The 22,337-nt window shown below is 33.9% G+C and overlaps 1 protein-coding gene across 1 annotated transcript in view; it reads left to right on the top strand.

Annotated features, from left to right (window-relative positions):
* The first annotated feature begins 4,355 nt into the window (after window positions 1-4,355).
* Window positions 4,356-22,337, top strand: part of HNMT (histamine N-methyltransferase) — a 37,729-nt gene continuing 19,747 nt past the window's right edge. Inside the window, exons 1-2 of the mRNA XM_004674687.2 lie at window positions 4,356-4,770; window positions 10,304-10,356. Of these exons, the coding sequence (XP_004674744.1) occupies window positions 4,634-4,770; window positions 10,304-10,356 (190 nt within the window). The 5' untranslated portion in view covers window positions 4,356-4,633. The remainder of the gene's footprint in view (window positions 4,771-10,303; window positions 10,357-22,337) is intronic.

The raw sequence follows: 22,337 nt of genomic DNA, 5'->3' as shown, positions 1-22,337 counted from the left end.
ATGTCTACTTCTTGGTAATTTACTCGTCAACTATATATTTGCAAGGGGATATAGGCTTTCCCAGGTAACTTTAAAATTTTTTGAATTATTAAATGGGAACTAAATTCTCAGGCAATTTCTGTCTTAATTAATGACTTGTTTCTACCTTTGACCATTTCATATAAGCTTTATATCTCTAAGATACCACTGATTACTATTAACATTTTCTTTCTCTTTTCTCTTGACTGATTACTGCCCAAATATTTCTTCTGTAGTACTTCATCTAATTTGTATCATCTTTAACTGGGGATTTTGGATTTTTTTCCATTCTAAGTTAATTAAAACAAACCATTTTAAATTCCATGTTAATAAAAAGTAATTGAAGTAATTATGCCATTAAAGGAATAAGGCCTATGCTATTATTACAAGTAAGTTGTGAGTTTAAGCAACTCACACTGACATAATAAGGCTTTTTATAAAGTGAAGAGATTGTGTTTCCAAAGCTTGCCTCTAAGTTTTCATTTATGATTTATTGATAGTCTTTGGATACAGTGGTTTTACTAGCTAAGAACATATCTATTTTTAGTTTTATAAGCCCACAGTAATTTTTAAAAAATGAACACAATAATTAGAACTCCAAGAAACTTTAAAGATTCCCTAGTTTTACTTCCTTTCATCATATTTATATACAGTGACAGAGTAGGGATTGAAGGAGGAGTTAGAGCAGTTATATCCTTTACCCAATGTCATTTACCTACTATGAAGCTAAGTGTATATAACTATGAAAGTCTGTTGCTTCTTGGCTTGCTTTATACTGTGAGAAATTTAGCCAAATGTCCTCTTGAAAGTAACTTTCCCAATATCTATCAGATTTGCTTAAAATCACCAGTTTAATTGAGCTCTAAAACTTTATGTACTATGATTTCAAACCTTTCTCAAAGACCAGAGTTGTGTCAGCCTGCTGCTAAATTGCAAATAAACCACTATACTGGCTGAGTCACTTTGTATAAAATACTTTACTCCTCCTTTCTCAGTGAGAAAAAATAAAATGGAACTCTTCGAACTATTTAAGATAACTTAACAACACTTTCATTATCATACACTTTTATGTTATGTTATAGGTCATTTAATGAAGGCTATATAAGAAGAGAGGTCGATAACAATGTCTGAAGGCCAAGGGAGACAGAAAAAAAAAATGCTAGGTACAATAAAATGGGTCCTTAGAATTTTGCTATTGTTTATTCTCCTTGTTCATTTGTTTTCTGATATAGTACATACAGAGCAATAAGAATAAATAAGGGAAAACTGTTGTTTTTTGACAGCCTGGGTAGTATGTGAATAGGTGATAGAATACAGAAATACTCTGCTTTTTGACTGTTCCAGTCTTCCATAACATGGAATATTATCTTCATGTTGGAAAGGTACAGAGTGGTGTGAGATAGTGTGATGTCATTTTGAAAAGTGTTCCCTAGACATAAGCAATGTGACCTTGGACCCCAACTCTCCACTCATGAGTTATATGACATTGTGCAAATTATTTGCCCTGAATTTTGCTTTTGACAATTTGCTATTGACAATTCCAAACCAGAACATTAGAAGAGAATTTAATGAGATAATATATGGAGGTTACTTTGACACAGCAACAGTTTAATAAATGGTAGGTAATAGGGTATAGTGGTCTAAAGTAAGAGTATCTCAAGTAGGATGGGGAAAAAATGGGAATGGAGAGAAAATCCTAAAGTGGATATGCAGGAAGAACAGAGAAGATAAAACAATTAAGGCAGGGTATGACCTCATGGGATGAAATCTGTTAAAGGTATGTTTTAGCAAGAACATTTCAAAATTAAGGTGAAGAATATTGCTTCTTAGCAGAGTAGCATACAATAGAATCTTACCAATATTTATTTAGCATAAGTGAATGATTTGGATAGAGGTCTTAAAAAAAAAAAAGAGAGAGAGAACACACAATGATAATAGATAAACTAAGCTTGTGAAGATTAGCTTGAAAAAAGTGAGCAAGGGAGAAAAGGGGAATAATATTGAGGCCAAAGACTAGGTTAGAAGCTGATTAGGGCAACAGAACAAATATAGCCCACCACTTGTATTTGAACACTTCATGACCTAAGAATAATTTATATATATATATATAAAAATATATATACATAATATACATAATAGTTTATGTGTATAATAGTTTATATATATTATATATTATATATAATAGTTTATATATATATAAATAATACATTTATATATATATATATGTTATATATACATATATATAATAGCTTATTTTTATATCATTTTGTGCCATTTTCCATCTCAGGTGTAATCCCCATGGGCTTCCCATCACCAAATCACCTGTGTGTTATCACCATAGTTTTATATATTATTTTAAAGATTTTATTTTATATATTTATACATACAAGAATTAGGTTCTAGGTCTGAGGTTCAGAGGGTTCACCAAAGACAGAGTAGAGAACAGAACAGGCAGATGAACTGAAATACACAGTTAAAGGGAGTAGTAGGAGAGACAAGAGAGGTCTGCTGTGGAATGTGGGTCACCTCCTTGGCCAGGGGTTGAATTCAAGCAGCAGTAGCTGGTGGTAGCTTGATGGTGCTGAGATTTTAACCCCTGCACCACCAGGGAGGCCTATATTTTGTAATGACTGAAAAAAAGTTCAAAGAAAAGAACATTTCAGACATGTGAAAATAGGGTTACTATACTTTTAGTGTTGAAAAGTAAGACAAGTTTTTGTTGTTTTATTATTATAGAGTGACCCAGCTGCATCTCAGAGAACAGGAACCATGTGTTAGGAAATACCTTATAAGCATTATCTATAAAATTCTAAAACAACCCTATGAAATAAAACTTAATGTTCCTGTTTTACTGGTGAACTAACTAACATTTCAAACAAGGTCATATAGTTCATTAGCAGTAGAATCAGAAACTTTCTCCACATTAATTTGCCTTTCCAGATTCCCATTTCCCTAGACTAGGATTAAAATCCTGGCTTTAAGAGTAGCAAGACTGTTAAGGCATGATAAAGGTGTACCCAGAGACCCCACATATTAGGGGTACATGATCTAAGGGGATCTGACCACCCATTTGCAAAAATGCAAAGAAAGCAGATTCTTAATATGAAAGAGCTTTAATGAAATAAGTGTGCATAGAGAGAGAAGAAAAGAAAGGCTATTCCTACTAGTTTCCCAATAAAAGCTCCAAGATTACCTAACCCGTATTGGGCAAATTCCCAGTCAAACAGGGTCAGCGTAAAGCAGGGCCACTGAAAGCTTGCTACATTTCTGGCAACCACAGAAAGGGGTTAGACAGATCATAGAAAGCTGGGCTAGGAAAACATACACTATCAAGATAATGGCAGCCACATCTCTCACCTATGTGTCTCTTACAAGTGTCTCTACAAGTCCCTCCTCTGCAAGTTTCCTTCCAAGTTGAAGTCTGAGAAGCAAGCACATCAGGCCCACCTATCTTCCACATTATGTCTGCCCGGAGTTCCTAGCAGTTTCTCTACTCTAGAAGCCCAGTTTATGAAATAATGGGACTTGTAATCTAAGGTAAATTTATGTTATGGAGGTAGGGAAAATATCACTTCCCCTTATCTTTAACAAGGCCATGAGAAATATAAAAGAGGGTTTGAGAATATGCTGAATGGCTACAGGGTACTTTTGGAACTGAATCAGTAGAAGGGAATGATTTAGGCAGACATATTTCTAAGAGTTGTATATGAATTCTCAGTTAATACTCATCATTCCTTTCTGAATTGTATGCTTTTATCAACATCCTGTATTGAATAGAGACGGCTTTCTACAAGCTTCCCAAATAAAAGGTCTAATGTGTGAGGCTTTTGTTGGGAGATGTCAGTGAGTCTCCAAAGGAGCACCCAACTGTATGTATTTACACTCCTCCAGAAAATCCTCAGGGGAGGATTTTTGAGACTTTTATCTTGGTGTCTTGCAATCCTGCCCTCAACCCCTTCAATGTCCCAAGGCTTTTCAAATTTTCTAACTAAAAGTCCCATGGTTTTTCCAAAATCATTCTAAAGAAAGGAAAAGAGGAAAAAAATGTATCAGCATTTGAAAAAATGCAGCAGATGAGTGCAAGTATCTAAGAGCTGAAGGCATGTAACTTTTTTGGAACAGAAGTGAGAGCAGATGAGTCTTTTGTCAAAGACTTCTGCAGCTGTAGATTTGTGAAAGTGGTGTGCAGCTCTGTAGCTGGGGTGTTTATTCCCTGGTTCTTCTCCTTTAAGCTGGCACTTACCCACTTGGAACTCACTTCTGGCAGCTGCTAACAAAACAGGAAGAGATTAGAATGCAGTCTGTCTTTACAACTGTGAACAGGGATATTTAAACTACACTACATTTTAGCAGTAGATTTACTGTTTTATGACCTCCATTTCCTATAAAACAACCTGAGAGGGGTTAAAGTATTAATGCAAAGTCCTGTAGGAACACTGACTTCATAAGGAGCTTTACAACAGCCTTTACAGCAAGTTAAAGTTAAAATCAAAACAAGCTTTTTTTTTTTTTTTTTTTGGCTAGAATTGGTGGGGGTGGGGAGAGAAAAAGGAACTGGGAAGAGAGGAGGGGAAGTTAAACCCTTTTCCCTGCCTGCTTTCTCAGAAGACCAAATATGGCATCTTCCATGAGGAGCTTGTTTTCTGACCACAGCAGATATGTTGAATCTTTTCGGAGGTTTCTCAACAATTCCACGGAACACCAGTGCATGCAGGAATTCATGGACAAGAAGCTACCAGGCATAATAGCAAGGTAATAAAAAAGGGGCATTTTTATCAGCGGGAGGAGCCTCAGGCTCTTTCTGCAGTGATAGATGGTCGATCCCAGCCTGGCAGGCTGGCCTCGGGGACAAGGAGCTAGCAACAGCAGCTCTGCTCTGTCGTCAGGGTCCCTGCACCCCTTCTCTATCGCCCCTTTCTCTACACCCCTTCTCCCGCCGTGCTTTAGTTAGACGTCCCCTTTAAGCATTCAAAGGTTCTGATTGTGCTGTATTCCAGCTGCACAGAGATATATGTTAACCATTTGAAGGCACAAATTCACTTTCATTTAGGAAAAAATAAGATACAGATCTTTGAGGTCAGATTTCTCAGACCTCCTCCAAATTTTGCATTAAAAAAAAAAGAGCCTAAAGGAGTCTAATATTCTTTTCATTAGAATCTAACATAAATAATTACCAAATACTTTTTGCTACCTGAAGATTAAATGGGTGCCTCTCTATTCTTTTAATGTCCATGTAAAGTCATTTCCCTTATTGGTTATTATAGTTACCACCCTTCAATAAAGTATCTTTCCTTTCAACTTAATATTAGCAATGTGGCCCTTTAAAAAAAGCATTTTGTTCCATTATCAGTGACACTCACTAGTTCCTATCCTTGAAGAGTTTTCATGTGTGTGTGTGTGATGAATGTGTTCAATTTGTACCACAGCTGATAAGCATTAAGAAAGTAACAAATTCCACATGCTAAAAAAGATAATCAAATCACCTATCTAGGGTGGATTGCTGTAACTTACTCTGCTTTAGGATATAATGATGGAAACCAGGGAAGAAATGACTGACTGTAGATCAATTTGCAACAGCACAGGAAACTGGTAGTTTATCTTTTGCTGGGTTTCCCTATTGTAGGCCTGAAATTCTTTCACCAGCACAGAACATCTGCTTGAACGATGTTGGATGAATACAGAATATAGAATTCTGCTTCCTTGTTTATGTTTTATGGCTCAGTTTTTAAATGTATTTTTAAGAAATAGAGTATTATGTAGTATACTAATAGGTAATAAGTAATAGAGTAACTGCAAAAAATTAAAGCGAGAGTAAATACAAACTATTCCTTACCCAGGAACTATGTTACAGTTTAATTATTTGGGTCTTTTTACCTATTGATAAAATTAAAGATGGTGAGCTAATTTCTCAGTTCCTTTTTCAATACTAAACACCTGTGTTCATGGCTGCAGCTAATTCAGATCCTTAGATTTCATCAGTCATCAGTTTATTTTGAAAAGGTACTATGAATGGATAAACCTAATGTAATATATGACTGGTGTCTGTCTTCAGGGTGTATACAATTTTACTGGATAGACAGAACATAACATTTGTAAAAGATTAAAGAACTTTGAAAAGCATATTTAAAACATTAAAGCAGTGATACATAATTAGAAATTATTTGAACCAATATAGCATTTATTTTAAAAGTAATTTCTTACCTAAAAATGATTTTTGGAATGAGAGTTAGCTATAGGACTTAAACTGCTTAAAGTTATAATTGAATATGTAGGCAACATGCTTACTTGATTTTCATTTTTATTAAAGTAAGTTATTCTCCTGTTTTTAAAGTCAAATTATCTGTCTATAACAACCACAACTCTTGCCTTTCCTATTCCTATCCTCAATTCCTACTTAACAGATGCCACCACTTTCAGCACTCAAATCCCTGTTATTTCTTTCTTTTAGAATTTTATTCCAAATTCAAAATAACATGTTCTATCTTTCTTAATTTTGCTCTATTAAAACTGCTAAATAAACTTGCATATCCCCTACTCATGTCAGTATATTTATGTCAAAATTTGTTGCTAAATAATTTGAGTGTTTTTATCATTTTACCTATGTATGTATTAGTCATAATTGAACAAAGCATTATACTGCTATACTGCCTTCCAGTACAACTTCTTATTCTTTTGTAGAGCTAAATTTTATCTGAATTTGAGCTTCAGATTCTTAGTTTTCTATGCCCAGGCAGAAATGTTAATCTTCTCTAAAAATATCCTAGGCCTCCTTGGTGGTGCAGGAGTTAGACACCAGTTAACCAGAGAGTTTAATCCTGGCCATCAAGGGAGCTCACAGCTGTCCTCAGCAGTGTATTTTAGTTGATCTGCCTGTTTTGTCCTCACTCTGTCTCTGGTGAATCCTCTCACCCCCACAGCTCTGGCTGGTACCCCAATTCTTGTGTGTATGAATAATAAATCTTAAAAAATATCGCAACAGATCAAGTACCCTGTTAATTTCTGTCCTTGGGAAAATCCTTTCTGGAGTCTCTATTCTTTTCTTTTCCACAACTTGGGGTGATTTATCTTGGTCTGCTGAACAACTATTGATGAAGGAATTTATGTTCATCTTCTAGAAATTCTCTTTTCCTCTTTCCATTAGTAGGGTTCCCAACTCTGAATTTCACACCATTTTGTCTTTTTTTTTTTGTCTTATTTTGTTAGCTTCAGCTTATCCTTTAAAAACTCTTCAAAAAAAAGAATATATGGGAGGAAACATTTTTAGATTTTGCTTCAAAGTGCCTTTACTCTGTGCTCATCTTTGTTGGTTTTATTTGCTATAAGACTCCATACTGAAAATAATTTTATGTCAGAAATTTAAAGATAATTTTCTATTGCTTTTTGGGAAGCAGAGCTGCTGCTGAAACAGTTAATGCTGTTCAGATTCCTCATCTTTGGCTTGTAAAATTTTTGTTATTATTGCTTTCTTTTGTTTTCCCTACTTAGAAAATTTTAGGATCTTCTCTTAAAGCTGGTATTAATGAAATGATTTGCATGTCTGTCTTTTTCATCCATTTTTGTGAGTACTCCCTGAGCTATTTCAATGAGATACAGATCTTGCAGTATTATTTAATCATTTTCCCCTTCGAGTTTCTCTTTCTGGGACTTGTATTCACCAAACATCAAACCTCATTAATTGATTCTATAATTTCATTTTCCATTTTTTTTACATTTTATCTTTTAGCACTTCTATTCATGCTTTAGTATTAGTTTTAATTTCCAAGAATGTTCCTTCTTTAAAGTATCCTATTCATATTTCACAGATGTAATAATAAAAATCTTCTCTTATCTATTATTTAATTTTCCTCTGCTATCCTTGCAATTCCATGGAGTTCCCTTTTGCTGTTTCTTTTGATCTGTCTCATATCAACGGACTTCCACAACTATTTGTGGAGAGTAGACTGTCTAGCTAGTTAGATAACGAGGTACTAAAATGCAGTTCAGATTCTCTTTGGGTATCTAAGAGAAGAGTTTGTTGCGTGAGTGACTCAATGCAGTAACTGGTTGTGGACTCAGCTATTTCTGGCGATTTTCAGATGTCAGTATGCATAAGTTTATTCACTGATTTGCCTCCAGAGGTAGGAATTCTTCAAACCCTGTTTTGAGGTGAAAGTTTAGGGATTACAGTGCACAGCTGTAATTTGTTTGTTTGTTATTGTTGTTATATGTACTGCATTTAGAGTTTGGCCTACCTAGAAAATAGTAAGTTTACAATAATCGTTAGTTATCATCAAAATATATGAAATTCATATATATGATAATAGTATGGCATAGTAATTATATAACACATAGCATATAATACATGATAATAGTACCTAGCTCATAAAGGAATTGTGAGGATTCAAAGAGATAATTCATGTAAATCACTTAGCTGTGCTAGAATAATGCTAATTATTATATAGTAACATTAATTGGTGAGTACTTATCAGGAGCAAACACATTTCTTAGAGATTTACTTGACTTAAATCATATAATTCTCATTTCCTCCAAAAGTTAGATATTATTATTAAAATCCCATAAGGTAGTAGTAGTATTATCCTATTTCATATGAAGATGCAGAGAAATTAAATACCTGGTTCTGGGAATTATAAAAATAAATTGGGATTTTAATCTGGGTGATATGCTTCATAGTTTATGCTATCCACACATGTAAGCATTTTTAAGAATTCACCAAGAGTATAGAGAGGAACAGGATATTGAGATTTATGAGTTGGAAGATAATTAGAACTAAGTCAGGCAACTCATTCATAGCTGCCCTTGACTCTATGCTTTTCAGTTTCCTTAAGAACCTGCCTCACCCTGCCTTCATCCGATTACTCTGTACAGGCTCTTTCAGTTCAGCCCAATGCAGGCTTATTTACCTAAAGCCCAAATTTGCAAACATCATTTTACCATCCATGTTTACCCTCTATGTGCCATTCCATTCTCTTCTTTCTAGTTTATCCCATTTCAACTACCTCTAGATCTTTTTCTGCTTTGAGTTCACTTTTAATCCCACTGCCATATAGTTTCTGTCCTGAAACTATATGGCAATTAAATTGGTGTTTTTTTTTTAAATTGGTGTTATCAAAGCTATTCATACTGTCAAGTTTAATAGAGATTTTCCCTGTTTTATTTTTCAGTAGCACACTCTGCTCCTTTGGCATTACATCACAAGTCATCATGTTTTCTCCTTCTCTTATTCTATCATTCTCTTAAGTGTTACTGTTTTCCTCTGGCTTCTTTGTGTATTCTCTATTAACACTGAATTTCAAAAGTTTGTATTGCATCATTACTTTTGCAGCCCTTTGCAATATCCTTGGATGATGAAATGTATCCTGGCTTTGATCATTACTTTATAATTCTCCGATTTATATCATTGACGTTGATCAATCTACCACTTAGCTTACATCTTGCATAACCAAATATCTACTGTTTCACAGTTATCAAAACAAAAGATAGAATAAGCAACAAACAAAACACACACACATACACATACAAAATCCCCTGACAAAAAAACTTGCTGTCAAACTATATATTCTCCAGCTTCCTTTTGGTACCACACTCAATTCAGGCATCCAAACTAGAAAGACAGTCACTGTGCACTTGTATATTTCTTGTCTCCTAGCCCCCTGCCCACACTTTTTATATCAAGCTAAATAAAGCAAGTCCTACTGTTGCATCACTGTAATTTTACTTCTATTATGAGAACCATAATACCAGGTTTTCTTTTTTTCTATTTTAGTGTTTGAACAAACTACTGTCATTCATTTTTATATCCTCCATATCCAAAGCAGGTACACAATAAATGTTTAATAAACATTTGTCCATTGAAAGGAAGTAAGCAAGAAGGAAAGAAGATAGATATCAGAAAGCAAATATGAATTACCTAAGCCTTTCCCCCGTCTACAATGAATGGCTTATTATATCACCAGACTCAAAGGTCCACTTTTTCTGTTTTTTGTTTTCCAATCTCTATAAACAAATGATATTTCCTACCTCGGGAATGTTTACACTGCTGTTTCTAAGGTCTCCCAGTAGAAGATCATTAGTGATGGAACCTGTATTTCTACAGATTTCTAAAGCAACAATACAACTTACTGAAATGATTAGAAGCTTTCATGTCAGTCTTAAGTTTTCGTTCACTGCATTTGTTTGTTTTCTTCAACAATAAGACTTTGATAATACGACTTTGATAATAAGTCTTTGATAATAAGACTTTACAATGCATCTAATTCATTTTTCTTAAATTACTTTTATTTTTCAGGATTGGAGACACAAAATCAGAAATTAAGATTCTAAGTATTGGTGGAGGTGCAGGTATGAATGACACATATTTTAAAGTTGTATTTCACTCCAAATATGTTGTTTGATGTCAGTATTGTTAATTCTTTTAGGAAAGCCATTTTCCTCTGCTTTTTGAAAAGATTGTCTTATTTAAACTTGTAAAAGCAATACCACTTCAACTAAGATTAGTGCTCTTTTAGACTTATAAGGATATGGGCCATATTTATTATCTGTAATATGGATAAGATGTGGCTTTCTTTTTCTTTTATATAAATGAAAAATGTATTTGGATATTTTTTAAAGAGTTATTTATTTATGCTTAAAGAACTGGTACAGCTTATGTACAGAGGTACAGGTGGGTGAGAGGATTCACCAGAGACAGAGTGGGAAGCAGAACAAGTAGACTGACAAAGTACACCGCTGTGGGTAGCAGTGAGTGGATCAGAAGAGGTCTGACACACACACCATGTGGGTCAGCTTCCTGGCCAGGGATTGATCTTGTGTTGCAGTGGCTTCAGAGAGCTTCATAATGTCATGCCTTTAACCCATTGCACTACCAGGGAGAGCCTCTTATTTAGATAGTTTTTAATCAAAGTGATTTAACTGTTTTCGGAAAAGGAACATTTTTATAAGGTATTTTCTAGGATTGTGTTACCTAAAATATGTTTATAAGGTGGCTTCTTATGACCAAAAGGACACAAGAAGTATGCACTGAAATGCAAGTTGATGCACAAGTCTCTTCATTCAGAAAGTATCACTATCGGAAAAATAATGTTACTAACATAGGTAATTTGTAGACTGTAACTACATTTTTGAGTTGTATTAGACTAAACCACTGAATTACTTCTAACACCACCCTCTAAGAATTTGGCACACTCCTAAACACTTTTTATAAACATTTCACAGTCTCACCACCCTGAGAGTGGGAGCTTTCATCCTAGGGGTGAAATGGGAAGTCCAGAAAGACAGACTGATTGATGGATGTGATTTTTGACTCTGCTGCTAATGAACTGTGTGATCTTGTCTGAAACGTCAGTTTGCCCATCAGTAAAATGGGGACAATGAGTTATAGCTCATAGGGTTGTATGAGAATTGTAAAGATTAGCTTGTATAAATAGCTTCTTAACACATTATTCCTGCTCCTGCAAGTTGCAGGTTGGTCCAGCCTCCAGGAAAAAAAAAAAGTTTCATCTACAAACTTTGCTTCCATATAATTCTCTGAGTATTATATTACAATTTAAAATACAGTTATATATGTTATTTATATGTGTGTTTTATTTATTTATTTATTTATTTTGAACAATCACTGATCGTTTAGTTGCCACTTGGTAACAAGAGGGCACTATATTACCATTTGTTTTATGGTGTCAAGTATACCTCTTGCTCGTTTAAATTTGAGTGTTCCAGTTCCTGGTGAATAAGCTGGCCTGCTAATAGAATGGGTTAACTAGCTTTTTGCCATTATTACTCATTTTACATAAAATACACTGTGATATAATAAAGAGTAACACTTAAATCCTTTTCCTTTATTGCCTTATCTTCCCCTTAGTAAACAGAAACTAACAAGGCCAATAAATAAAGGATATTGTCATGAATGATCCTACACAGAGTGTTTAAGCTAAAATACTTTGTTATTGCTTACTGTTAATTTTAATAGTAATCTGTAGGATTATTAGAGTGATGAATTGCCTAATGAGTGTCCTATTAATTATTTAACCAAGAAAGTCATTTCCAGAGTGTTTTGAATGTGATTTTCAGGCAACCGACAGGCAATGAGACTATCATTTGATAATGCCACTTGTGCTTGGACAAGAAGAGAAGCCCTAAAAGGAAAAGTAATTAAAAACAATCTCTATCATGGTTAACTTAATTGACCTTTTAATATAAAGTTAATTGAATTTCTAATGTAAATTTATCCAGATGCATATAAGCTATCTAAAAAAAAAGGAACATTTGCCCCACACAGTGATTCCTTCCATAAAGATGCACACTTGAGCTAATATAAAGAACTTATCAAAATAACGGGAGGAACATCTGGAGTTCCCCCTGAGCTCTAACATTTTTTTAATAACAGACTCTGTCTTGGGGAAAATTTGGGTATCTTTTAAGTCACTCGTCATAAGAAATTGATCAGAAATGCAAGATGAGCTCCATAAGAAATACATGCTATGGTTACGTAGCTTTCACTGCTCAATTAAGTAACAGTAAATCAAAAACAATGCATTTAAAATTGCAAGGTATAGAATTCTCTGACATGAAAGAACAGTGTCTTGGGGAAAAGGAAACACTTCTTAGTTAGTCTGTCATTAGTGCCCATATGCCAACTGGATGATGCTTATTTGTTGTTGTCTAACAAGCAAAAGGATAATATATTATTACCATAGAGTGAGGCCCTTCCTATACCTGCCTTAGGCATTGTCTCCCAGTACTTCCCACCATCTTACAGTGTGTCTGAGACTTTGCATTATCCTGTGGCTGTATCCTTCCAAATCGATCACTGAATTTCAATATCTGGCCTCAAATAATTTCACTTTGTAGATATTCTTTGTTAGTTGCCCAACACCTACAGACAGATCATATTTTGCATGTCTTTGATACAGATATTCTCTTCACATTTATGATGGTGCACACAATGAAAACACACAGCAAAATCAAACAAACAAAAACTTCCCAAATGAAATTACTTCCATTATGATACCTAATGCTATGTTCTTTGGGACAAAATCAAAAGGAAATCTGATTTTCTTTTCAGAAGCAAGAGCAAGGGTTATCTAGGAACCCTTTCTGTTTCCTGTCTCTTTCCATTCTGAGAGGTTGTGGATTGTATAGAGTTTTCCTATTTTCAGAGAGAGTGTAAGATTTTTGTGAAAGGCATTTGGCAGTTCAGCACAAAAGCTGAACAATTATTATTCTCTGAGCAGATCAAAAGAAAAGAAACTGATGGCAAAATTTTTTATGTTGTGTTTAAGTAATTTACCACATCAATAAACTATATTTTATAAGAAACACTATTAACCACTGGTTATATGTTTAATGTTTTAATATATTAAATGCTTAACATTTAATACTATTAAAATGTTTTAATATATTAAATGTTTAATATTTAATACTATTACCCACAGATTATATGTTTAATATTAGAGAAATATATGAAATATTTCTGTGAAACCAAAAAAAAAAATCAAAAGAAACAAAATCATAAGCAGAAATAGAGATCATAGCCCAAACTGGGAAGTATAAAGTTGTGTGTATATGTGTATGAGTTTGTGTGCCTTCATCAAACACAGCAAGCATCTGGATTTCTTTATTCAAGTTCTTGAAGTATTCATATCATGTTCACTCCAGCAGTTGTTTTTAGATATTATGACCAATTGCATTGTGTACTAAATCTCACAGAATATCCTTTTTGGTCCATGATCAACACTGATGCTTCCTAAAATTAAACCATCCACTGGAGTTCATTATTATTCAAATGTTAATTAGTTTTGTCTTTATACTAGATGGTACTTGGAGGAAAAAGAAAGTCATATTCCTTTAGGTAAGGGAGAATGATATTAATTTACAGTGCATATATTTTTACCTGACAAATGCTCCAGAAGGCAGTAATGGGTAATGTGTTCTCTTGCTCTGGGCTCTACTTGAAGGGGAATCATTTTTTTTTCTGGTGCATTGTTCATTTCTTATGTTCAAATGTCCAAAAGTTCAGTAAAGCCTGGACAGAATTTTAACTCAAATAACCTCATTTTATCCAATTTTCTACTTGTATTTTTATTAACCTATTGTATACTGATTTACCATATCAAATATAATAGTATATATGTTTATAGATACCTTTTGAATCCACTTAAGCAATTCGCATATGAAACAGACATGGTAGGAATCCTCACAATATATTTTGGTGGTAACTTTGCTGACATGTTGAAAGCAGTTAGGTGGCTTTCTTGTTCTAATATATATGCACACCAGAATTTCTCCAGAGATTAAAAAATTTAGTGAGTTTAGAGGTTATCATCACCTTCATTAGAATAAAAACCCAGTCTCATAAAGGAAGAACAAATTCCTGATCTCTTGATTTCATTACAGTCCAACAAATTATACTAACCCAATATAAAAGTTAATTATTGATTTGGCAAAGGAGGTGTTAAATACTTAGTTATGATTAGCTCTTTACAAATCTAATCAGCTTGTTTATCTTATGTCCTTTCATAAATGTGATGTTAAGGTGACTCTGAAGTTTTCTTTTCTTTATTTTTTTTTAACTAGGTGGTTAGGAATGCAATAAATGCTATTATGGTAAGAGCTGGTAGAACCAATATTTCATTAACTTGAGAGGTCAGAATATGATAGCAAGCAAATGACAACATTTTCCAGTGTCAACAGTATATATTAGCAAATTAGGGTTGATTGAGGAAATATGGATATTGGCGGATTATTTTTCTGTCCAGAAAAAAAAATCTAAATGTGCTTATGGCCATCTTCATATTGCCTGTTGAACAAACTATATATTTGTCCCTTGAGACAAAGGGTCAAAAGAGAAAGTTGTTTTTTTTTGTTTTTTTTTTGTTTTTTTTTGGTTGAGTATTATATTTTACTAATGACCAAACATCTAGAAATGAAAGCACATATCTGGGAGACAATAAGCTATCTGTCACTCTAGGGATGTTAACCTAGACTGGAAACATATTTTCCAGATATGGTATGGAAGGAACTCAGGCATTGATTTCTTCAGTATTGGGACCATTAAAGCTGTTTTTCAGTCTGATAAAGAAATAGATGATTTTATAGGCACCTTCCTTGTAACAGGTATCATCTCTCCAGTGGTGTGGCTAATACCATATTTGGCTATGAGATGAAGTTACAGGTTAAATGGGACTCCAAACATGTAGACAGTTTTTAGTCTGCTTTCTAATTGCTTTGTAACTTGAAATGAGGAAGAATGATTTACCCATTGCAGCATGCTAGCAGTTATCCCACTCTTAGAAGGGTATGATTGACTAATCTGTAGGGCGTAGGACTGTTTACTTTTGGGTAACATAGTTTAGTGTTTAATATTCAAAGTTATGTTAAAGGCATTCAGAACAATTAGTCAGAACTCAGAAAAATTATTCACTATATATAACTTGACTACAGTTGTTTAGCCCATAACCATATATAAATAGTACCGTATTTATATATGGAAGTATTGTTAAAGACAGTTACATTACAGATACAGACAGATACATTACAGTTTTGAGAGAACTGCTTCAAAATTGGAGTCATTGTGAGTAAAAACAGAGTAAACAGGATTGTTTTGGTTGATTCAATAAGGCTTGAAACAGGGAAACACAGGATAATGAGCAGAATAAAGACAAAACTATCATTATTTGCAGATTAAAAGACTGTATACTTAGAAAAGTGAATAAACTCAGTTACACAGTCCTAGAATTAATAAGAATGTGGTATTGGGACACATCGGTCTAATAAAAGCAAAATAGATAAAAAGCAGTATGGCAAATCTACATTCTTTTTGTTTTCAGTTGATTGGTTTTCATTCATAGCTTTGATTATTTATAGCAGGGAGTTTGTTGTTATCTTCATTTTATACATGAACTAATAATATATGTCATAGGGGCCTGGGAGATACAAATATTGGCTGGAGGTCAAGACCTACAATGTAGCTTTGTCACTATTAACAGTAACAAACTGACAAAATACTGAAAACAGATTTGATTAGTTATGTAATAATAATGAGAAGAACAAATTGAGAAGACTTAAAATGACAATAATATGTGATAGTGATGAGGAGGTTATAAGGATTTGGACACTTGCATGGTTAAAAGGAAAGGGTCTCAAGTGAAAAGAAACTTTCCTGAAAACAATGCATCACTATGTATCAAGAATAGCTCTAACATTCACCTAGAGCACAAAGGCCTGGTTAGGGTGGTTGTCAGAATCTTGACAAAACTTGGACATAGCCTCTCCTACTGTCACCACAGCCCCAAATATTGCTTCTTCCTGACTTCTGATACACTCCCTCCTCACCTGTACTTATACTCCATATTGAATTCAATCTTTCTTATTTTATGAGTGGAAGTACAGCTGAGTATCTGTATGTATAAAATTTATAAATTAAAATTAAATACAAAATATTTAATCTTTTGTGAGTTGTCTATCAAATGTCTCTACTTTGAAATATTCATCACCATTTGGGGCATTTTCTATAAGTCTGCATTTCATAGAGCGTTTGGTTGCATGGTTTTCTTAGGCCTGCTGCTATTGCAAAACATTTAGATGTAGATTTCCTAAGCCAAGAGCCAAAAGACACATGAAAGCAAATAGCAATGACCTTTTGACTTAGAATTTATATTTATAATCCCTTTTCTGAAATCCTGTATTTGTTTTAATATTCTACTGTCATCTTTTCATACAGACACAACTTTAATACTGAGGTAATCACTAATAAAAAGTGGAAGGAAGTAAGGGAGGAATGCAGGAGAGATAAATGAAATGATCTTGTCAAGAATCTTCTAGCTTTCACACTCGAGCTCATCATCAGTTTATTTTTGTTTTTGCTCTGCTTGTAAAGCTGTAGCTGAAATTATTTTTTATCACTAAGCATGGAGTTATCTGGGCAATTTTTCTCCCTAGAAATAAATTTTTGTATGTGCCTGATTCTAGTCGAAGGAACAAAGGAGATAATAATCGTAATACAACATGTAATAGAATAAATTTTTTTCCTGCTGATAATCTAAAGAATTCACATATATTTTGATATGAGAAATGAAGCAAGAATAGGCTCAAATCAAATGGCAGGTAATCTCTCCACAGTCTTTATTCCTCCATTTTCTTGACCTGAGAATTTTTTCATTTAGGGAGGCCCTAGGGTTCTGAAACTGGGATTTGTGTTTCATTTGATGTAGGCTTAGTCAAGAGAACACATCAGAGATCACAAATACATGATGGGTTCTATTCCAAGTTGGCATTTTATTATTATGTAGGTAACAATTTAGGAAGGCAAATCTTCGTTTCCCTCATTCCCAGTTTCCTTTAGACTTTTCCTAAATATCTCCTACACATTAAGTTGCTTGACCACTCAATAAAAATCTCAAAGTCCCTCTCTGTGGCTTATCCTATTATTTTTTATGTTGGTTTTCTCCATGAGACTTAGGCCCATCTGTAAATGTTGTATAGTTTTTCAGTTTTATTTATTGCTATATCTCCATTGATTAAAATCTGGTGCTCAAATATATTTATTACTGTATATCATAAACTGGTAAATTATCTACATATAGTGCCTCTAACCTTCACAAAAACCCTATAACATAAATCACATTATCCCTAATTTATCCATATGCAATTTAAAAGGCGAAGACAATAACAAATGTGTATAAGAAAGTTTTATAAAATACTATACTATAGGCCCTCCCTGGTGGCTCAGCGGGTTAAAGCACTGCACTAAGAAGCTGAAACCACTTCCACATGAGTTCGATTCCCGCCTGCCCAGGAGGTGACCACATGGTGTGGCAGACCTCTCCTGACCCGACCGCTGTTCCCCTCAGCAGTGTACTTCATCTATCTGCCTGTTCTGCTCCCGGCTCAGTCTCTGGTGAATCCTCTCACCCTCTGCATCTCTGGCCTGTACCCCAGTTCTATATGAATAAATAAATAAAATCTTTAAAAAAAATACTATACTATAAATACTAAATTTGGGTCTAATTATATTTTACTCTAAGGGATTCATTTTTTTTCTTTTCTTATCCTTTCCATTTTTTTTAAAAGATTTATTTATTTGTGCATACAGAACTGGGGTACAGACCACTCTTTCACCAGAGACAGAGTGGGGAGCAAAACAGGCAGATCGACGAAGTATACTGCTGAGGGGAGCAGCGGGCGGGTCAGGAGAGGTCTGCCACACCATGTGGTCACCTCCTGGGCAGGCGGGAATCGAACTCATGTGGAAGTGGTTTCAGCTTCTTAGTGCAGTGCTTTAACCTGCTGCGCCACCAGGGAGGGCCCCTATCCTTTCCATTTTTAATCAAATAATGGTGCAGTGATCATGGGGGTGCAGAAAGAGCTTTAAGATACTAAGCTCATTCCCTCCAGATATGTGCCCAGCAGTGGGATTGCTAAATCATAAGAAGTTTTATGTTATAATTTTTGGAACCTCCATACTGTTTTTCATAGTGACTGGCCAGTAAACTATTCCTTAAATTCATTTTTTTGCAGATTTTTAAGTTATGTTTTCTGTTAGTTATATTCAGCCTTTAATTATAAATTCAGAACAACTTGTTAATATAACTGCTTAAATTTAGTTACAATAGTTATTAATTCAGAGTTTATTAAAGAAAGCATCAAAGCCAGGGACTACAGTGGTAATTTTTCATACTATATAATACTTTTCCTTCAATCATGTATCTATTAAGTAAGGATCTGCTATATGCCAGAAAATGTCTAAAATGTTGAGTTTCTAAAGACATATTTTTAGGATATTAGCAGGTAATTAAAAACTGTTCAAACTCATTAGTAATTGGAGAGATGAAAATTAAATTGCTTCTAAGATACCACTTTCTATGCAAAAATTCAGAAAGCTAGAGAAAGTCAAGTGTTGCCAGGAGTATTCAGTTATAGGAAGCTTCAAGAAGGCTAGTAAGAATTTAGAAGGTTAGTAAGAATTTACACCAGTAGCCAATATTGACTGTAATTTACTGATACTTGTTTAAATTAAAAATATCCATGACCACAGAGTTCTGTATTTAAAATTTACATAATTCAAAGAAATTTCCCACAGCTCAAAAGGATATTTGTACCATGAAATTTACAACAGCATTACTTGCAATGAAATGAAGTTGCACTTCTATGCTCTACTAGCCAAGATCCATATATTAGAGATAGACTTATTAATAGGTGAATTTCAGAGTATGGTAGTAGAATAAATAGAATTAATGGGTAAAAATTAAAAGTATATAATAGGGAGAAAACATGTATTCACTTATTAAGTGAATTATTTAATTTCCATGATGAAATGTTGTATGGAAACAATAAAGTTACAAAGCCACAGCTATATCGAGGGAAAGAAAGAAAGAAAATGGAGGATGGCCCACAGAGAACACTCTGGAGGAGCTATGCCTTGGCTAGTCTATGTGTCTGTCCTCCTGTTAGCACTATTCTAGGTTTTTGATCATTTACTGTAGACTAGAACATTTTCTGATATGATTATAAGCAATTGGGTAGGTACAGCATTATAATTATGATTGAGGTTTTAATGATATTAGGGGAAAGACTGTGGACTTTAGGAAAATTTAGGACTGAACTTGAATCTTAGCAGCATTATACTTCACCTCGTGATACATATTTTGAGTCATCTCAATCTAAAACATCTGAACACCATTTGTCTTCATTTTTAACAAAATCCCACAGAGGGATTAGGAGAATAAAGTGTGACAACATATATGAAATAACTAGTAATGTGCCTTGAACATAACAGACCCTTAACTAACAAAGCTTAGCTCCTCTATGATTTCTCTTCTATAATACAGAATGCATAGGTCATTTATGTTACCGCAACATATAAAGGAGAAAGGCAGCTTTTACAGAAAATTATTTATCAGTGAATTTTTGAAGTCTATCTGGCTATAAATTATTTAAAAGTTAATAAATTTCCTCTTAACCAAAAGTTGTTTCTAGTAGACTGGAATGTAGTTTTTTTTTTTTTTTCCCCCTTGTCCTTTTCATTCATGTGATGATTTTATTTTTTTAATCAAACAGCATATTTAGAGTTTTTGACATGGGAAGTTAAACAAAAAATAAAATTTAAAAAATCACCTCTCTAGTAACTCTCTGTATCACCCTGCCCCTTAAGTTGACTATCACATGAGAATGACTTCTCTTGTCTCCTTTTTGGCTATTTATGGTGAGTGCTCATTTAATTCTACTTTCATATATTTTTGTGGTTATAGTACCCTCTCTCAAATGAGATATTTTAAATGCATTATTTTTACATTTAAAGAGGGATGTATATTTAAGACCCCTGACAGTATATATAAAAAATTCAAAAATAAAGAATAAATGGGGGCTTATCTTCTGATTTTTTTTCTCTTGTGAATTTCAAGATATTCAAGGATATATTTAATGAGTAGCAGAGGAATGTCATATTTTTGCTTGAAACCCAACATTATTTGATTAAAAATAATTCAACAAACACGTATAGAAACATGTTAAGCGAAAAGAGAATAAGAAATAACCTATAGTTCCACCACCCTGAGAAAACAAATGATGACAGTTTGGTATGTATATTTTGTAACACTGTTTATTGAGATGAAATGCTTTGTAAGTCACTGATTTATGCTGACACTATTTGTACTTTCCTAACTTTGTTCAAGGTCCAGGTATTGACCAGCTGACAAATAATCAGTTATATCATCAGACTTTCAAAATCATTCATGTACTTTGGTGGCAACATAAGAAGAGGAAGACAAAATAAAGCGAAAGGGAAGAAAATGAAAAGTTTTCCATTTTTCACATGAAATTCTGCAGATTTTATTGCAAAACTTTAGGGGAGAACATTTAATTAGGTTTTAGTATCCAAACAACTATTGGTGTTTATGCATCTAAAGGCTCAAGATTTAAAAATAAGTAGTCTACACTTGTTAGTATAAAGATCAAGCAATGCTTAATAAGAGATGACATGTGAAAAGAGACTAACTATAAAGTGTGTGTGTGTGTATAGTTCTTATTTCTCTTAAATATGTATCACAAAGATTTCAAGAAGACTTATAAAAGTTGGCTTCCACCCTTCTTTTGTTATTCCTGAATTTGCTGAGAGTTTCTGAATTATTTGATTGATTCACTTATAATTTAATTTCTCCCAATCATCTGACACACTGGTTTGCTTGTGTGTTATTTAAAAACATTTAAAGGATGTTTAATGTTTCATATTGAAATACATTGGTGATGCTATTGTTCCTGCCCAGAAGGATTCAGCTGAAAAAGAACAAGTCTCCTTTTCTTTCTTTCTTTTTTTTTTATTTGAATCACTTTACTGCTGGCTCAAAGTGATGACCTCTTATATGCTTTTCAGTGATTGATGATAAACCTTTTTGATCAGTGGAGCATTTTAGAGTGTTTGATACTTTTTAACAAACTCACTGGAATCAAATCTTTGCAAGTGCATAAAATAAGTGAAGGAAAGCAATAATTTAGATCAGGGAGCAAGAGAGGTTTTATCTGTATTGCCAACTCCTGTTAATAGATAAGTAGTTTCTGTTAGAAGGATTCTCATGCTTCCAAACTCTGTAGAAAAACCTGCCAAAGTAAGTTATATGTGTGTAAGAGTTTAATATGCACACCAATTGGTCAGATGAAAGGAAAATATTTCTAGTAGAGGAGAAAACAGGAGAAAAGGATAAAAAGAATGGAGAGCATGATGCATGTCAGGAAGAGGAAGGATGGAAAGAAATTGAGGGTCCTAGAGCTAACATTTTCAAAATAATGAAAATCAGGGAACATCAGACAATCTATGTTCAGTTGACGCAGTAGGCTGACTTGTAAGATATATTTTGCAACATCCCAAGGGAGAAATAATTTGAGCATGGACGAGGGCATTACCGGTAAGGATGGAAAACAGAAAGTAAAGAAATATTTTAATATGAAAACTTGCTTGTAGCAAGTTTTATATCGGAAGATAAAGAAAACAGCAAATTTTGAGTTGGCAGATGGAGAGTGAACACTACAGGTGATATATCAAGAAAAATCTTTATATCTAAATGCTAAATGTTTAGAAAAGACTGTAATACAGCTAACCTGCCTTTCTGTTGACTCCTTTTGGTTATGTTAATAAATGTTAATAAAATCATTTAAAAATGCATGTTTCTGACTTCCGGAAGATGGCTTCAGAGTAAACACCCCGAGATCACCGCGTCCAAGCCTGCATAGGAATTGAGAACTGAAAACGGACTATAGACTCACTTACTACAAGTTTTAACCCAAACGAAAACACCCTGGACTCACTAGAAGGTGGATAACTGAGAGGGAATCAG

This window comes from Condylura cristata, unplaced genomic scaffold, assembly GCF_000260355.1.
Source record: "Condylura cristata isolate star-nosed mole 26May11 unplaced genomic scaffold, ConCri1.0 scaffold00002, whole genome shotgun sequence".
NCBI lineage: Eukaryota > Metazoa > Chordata > Mammalia > Eulipotyphla > Talpidae > Condylura > Condylura cristata.
Note: the sequence above shows the minus strand (reverse complement) of the source record. Positions and strands in the feature narration are given on the sequence as shown.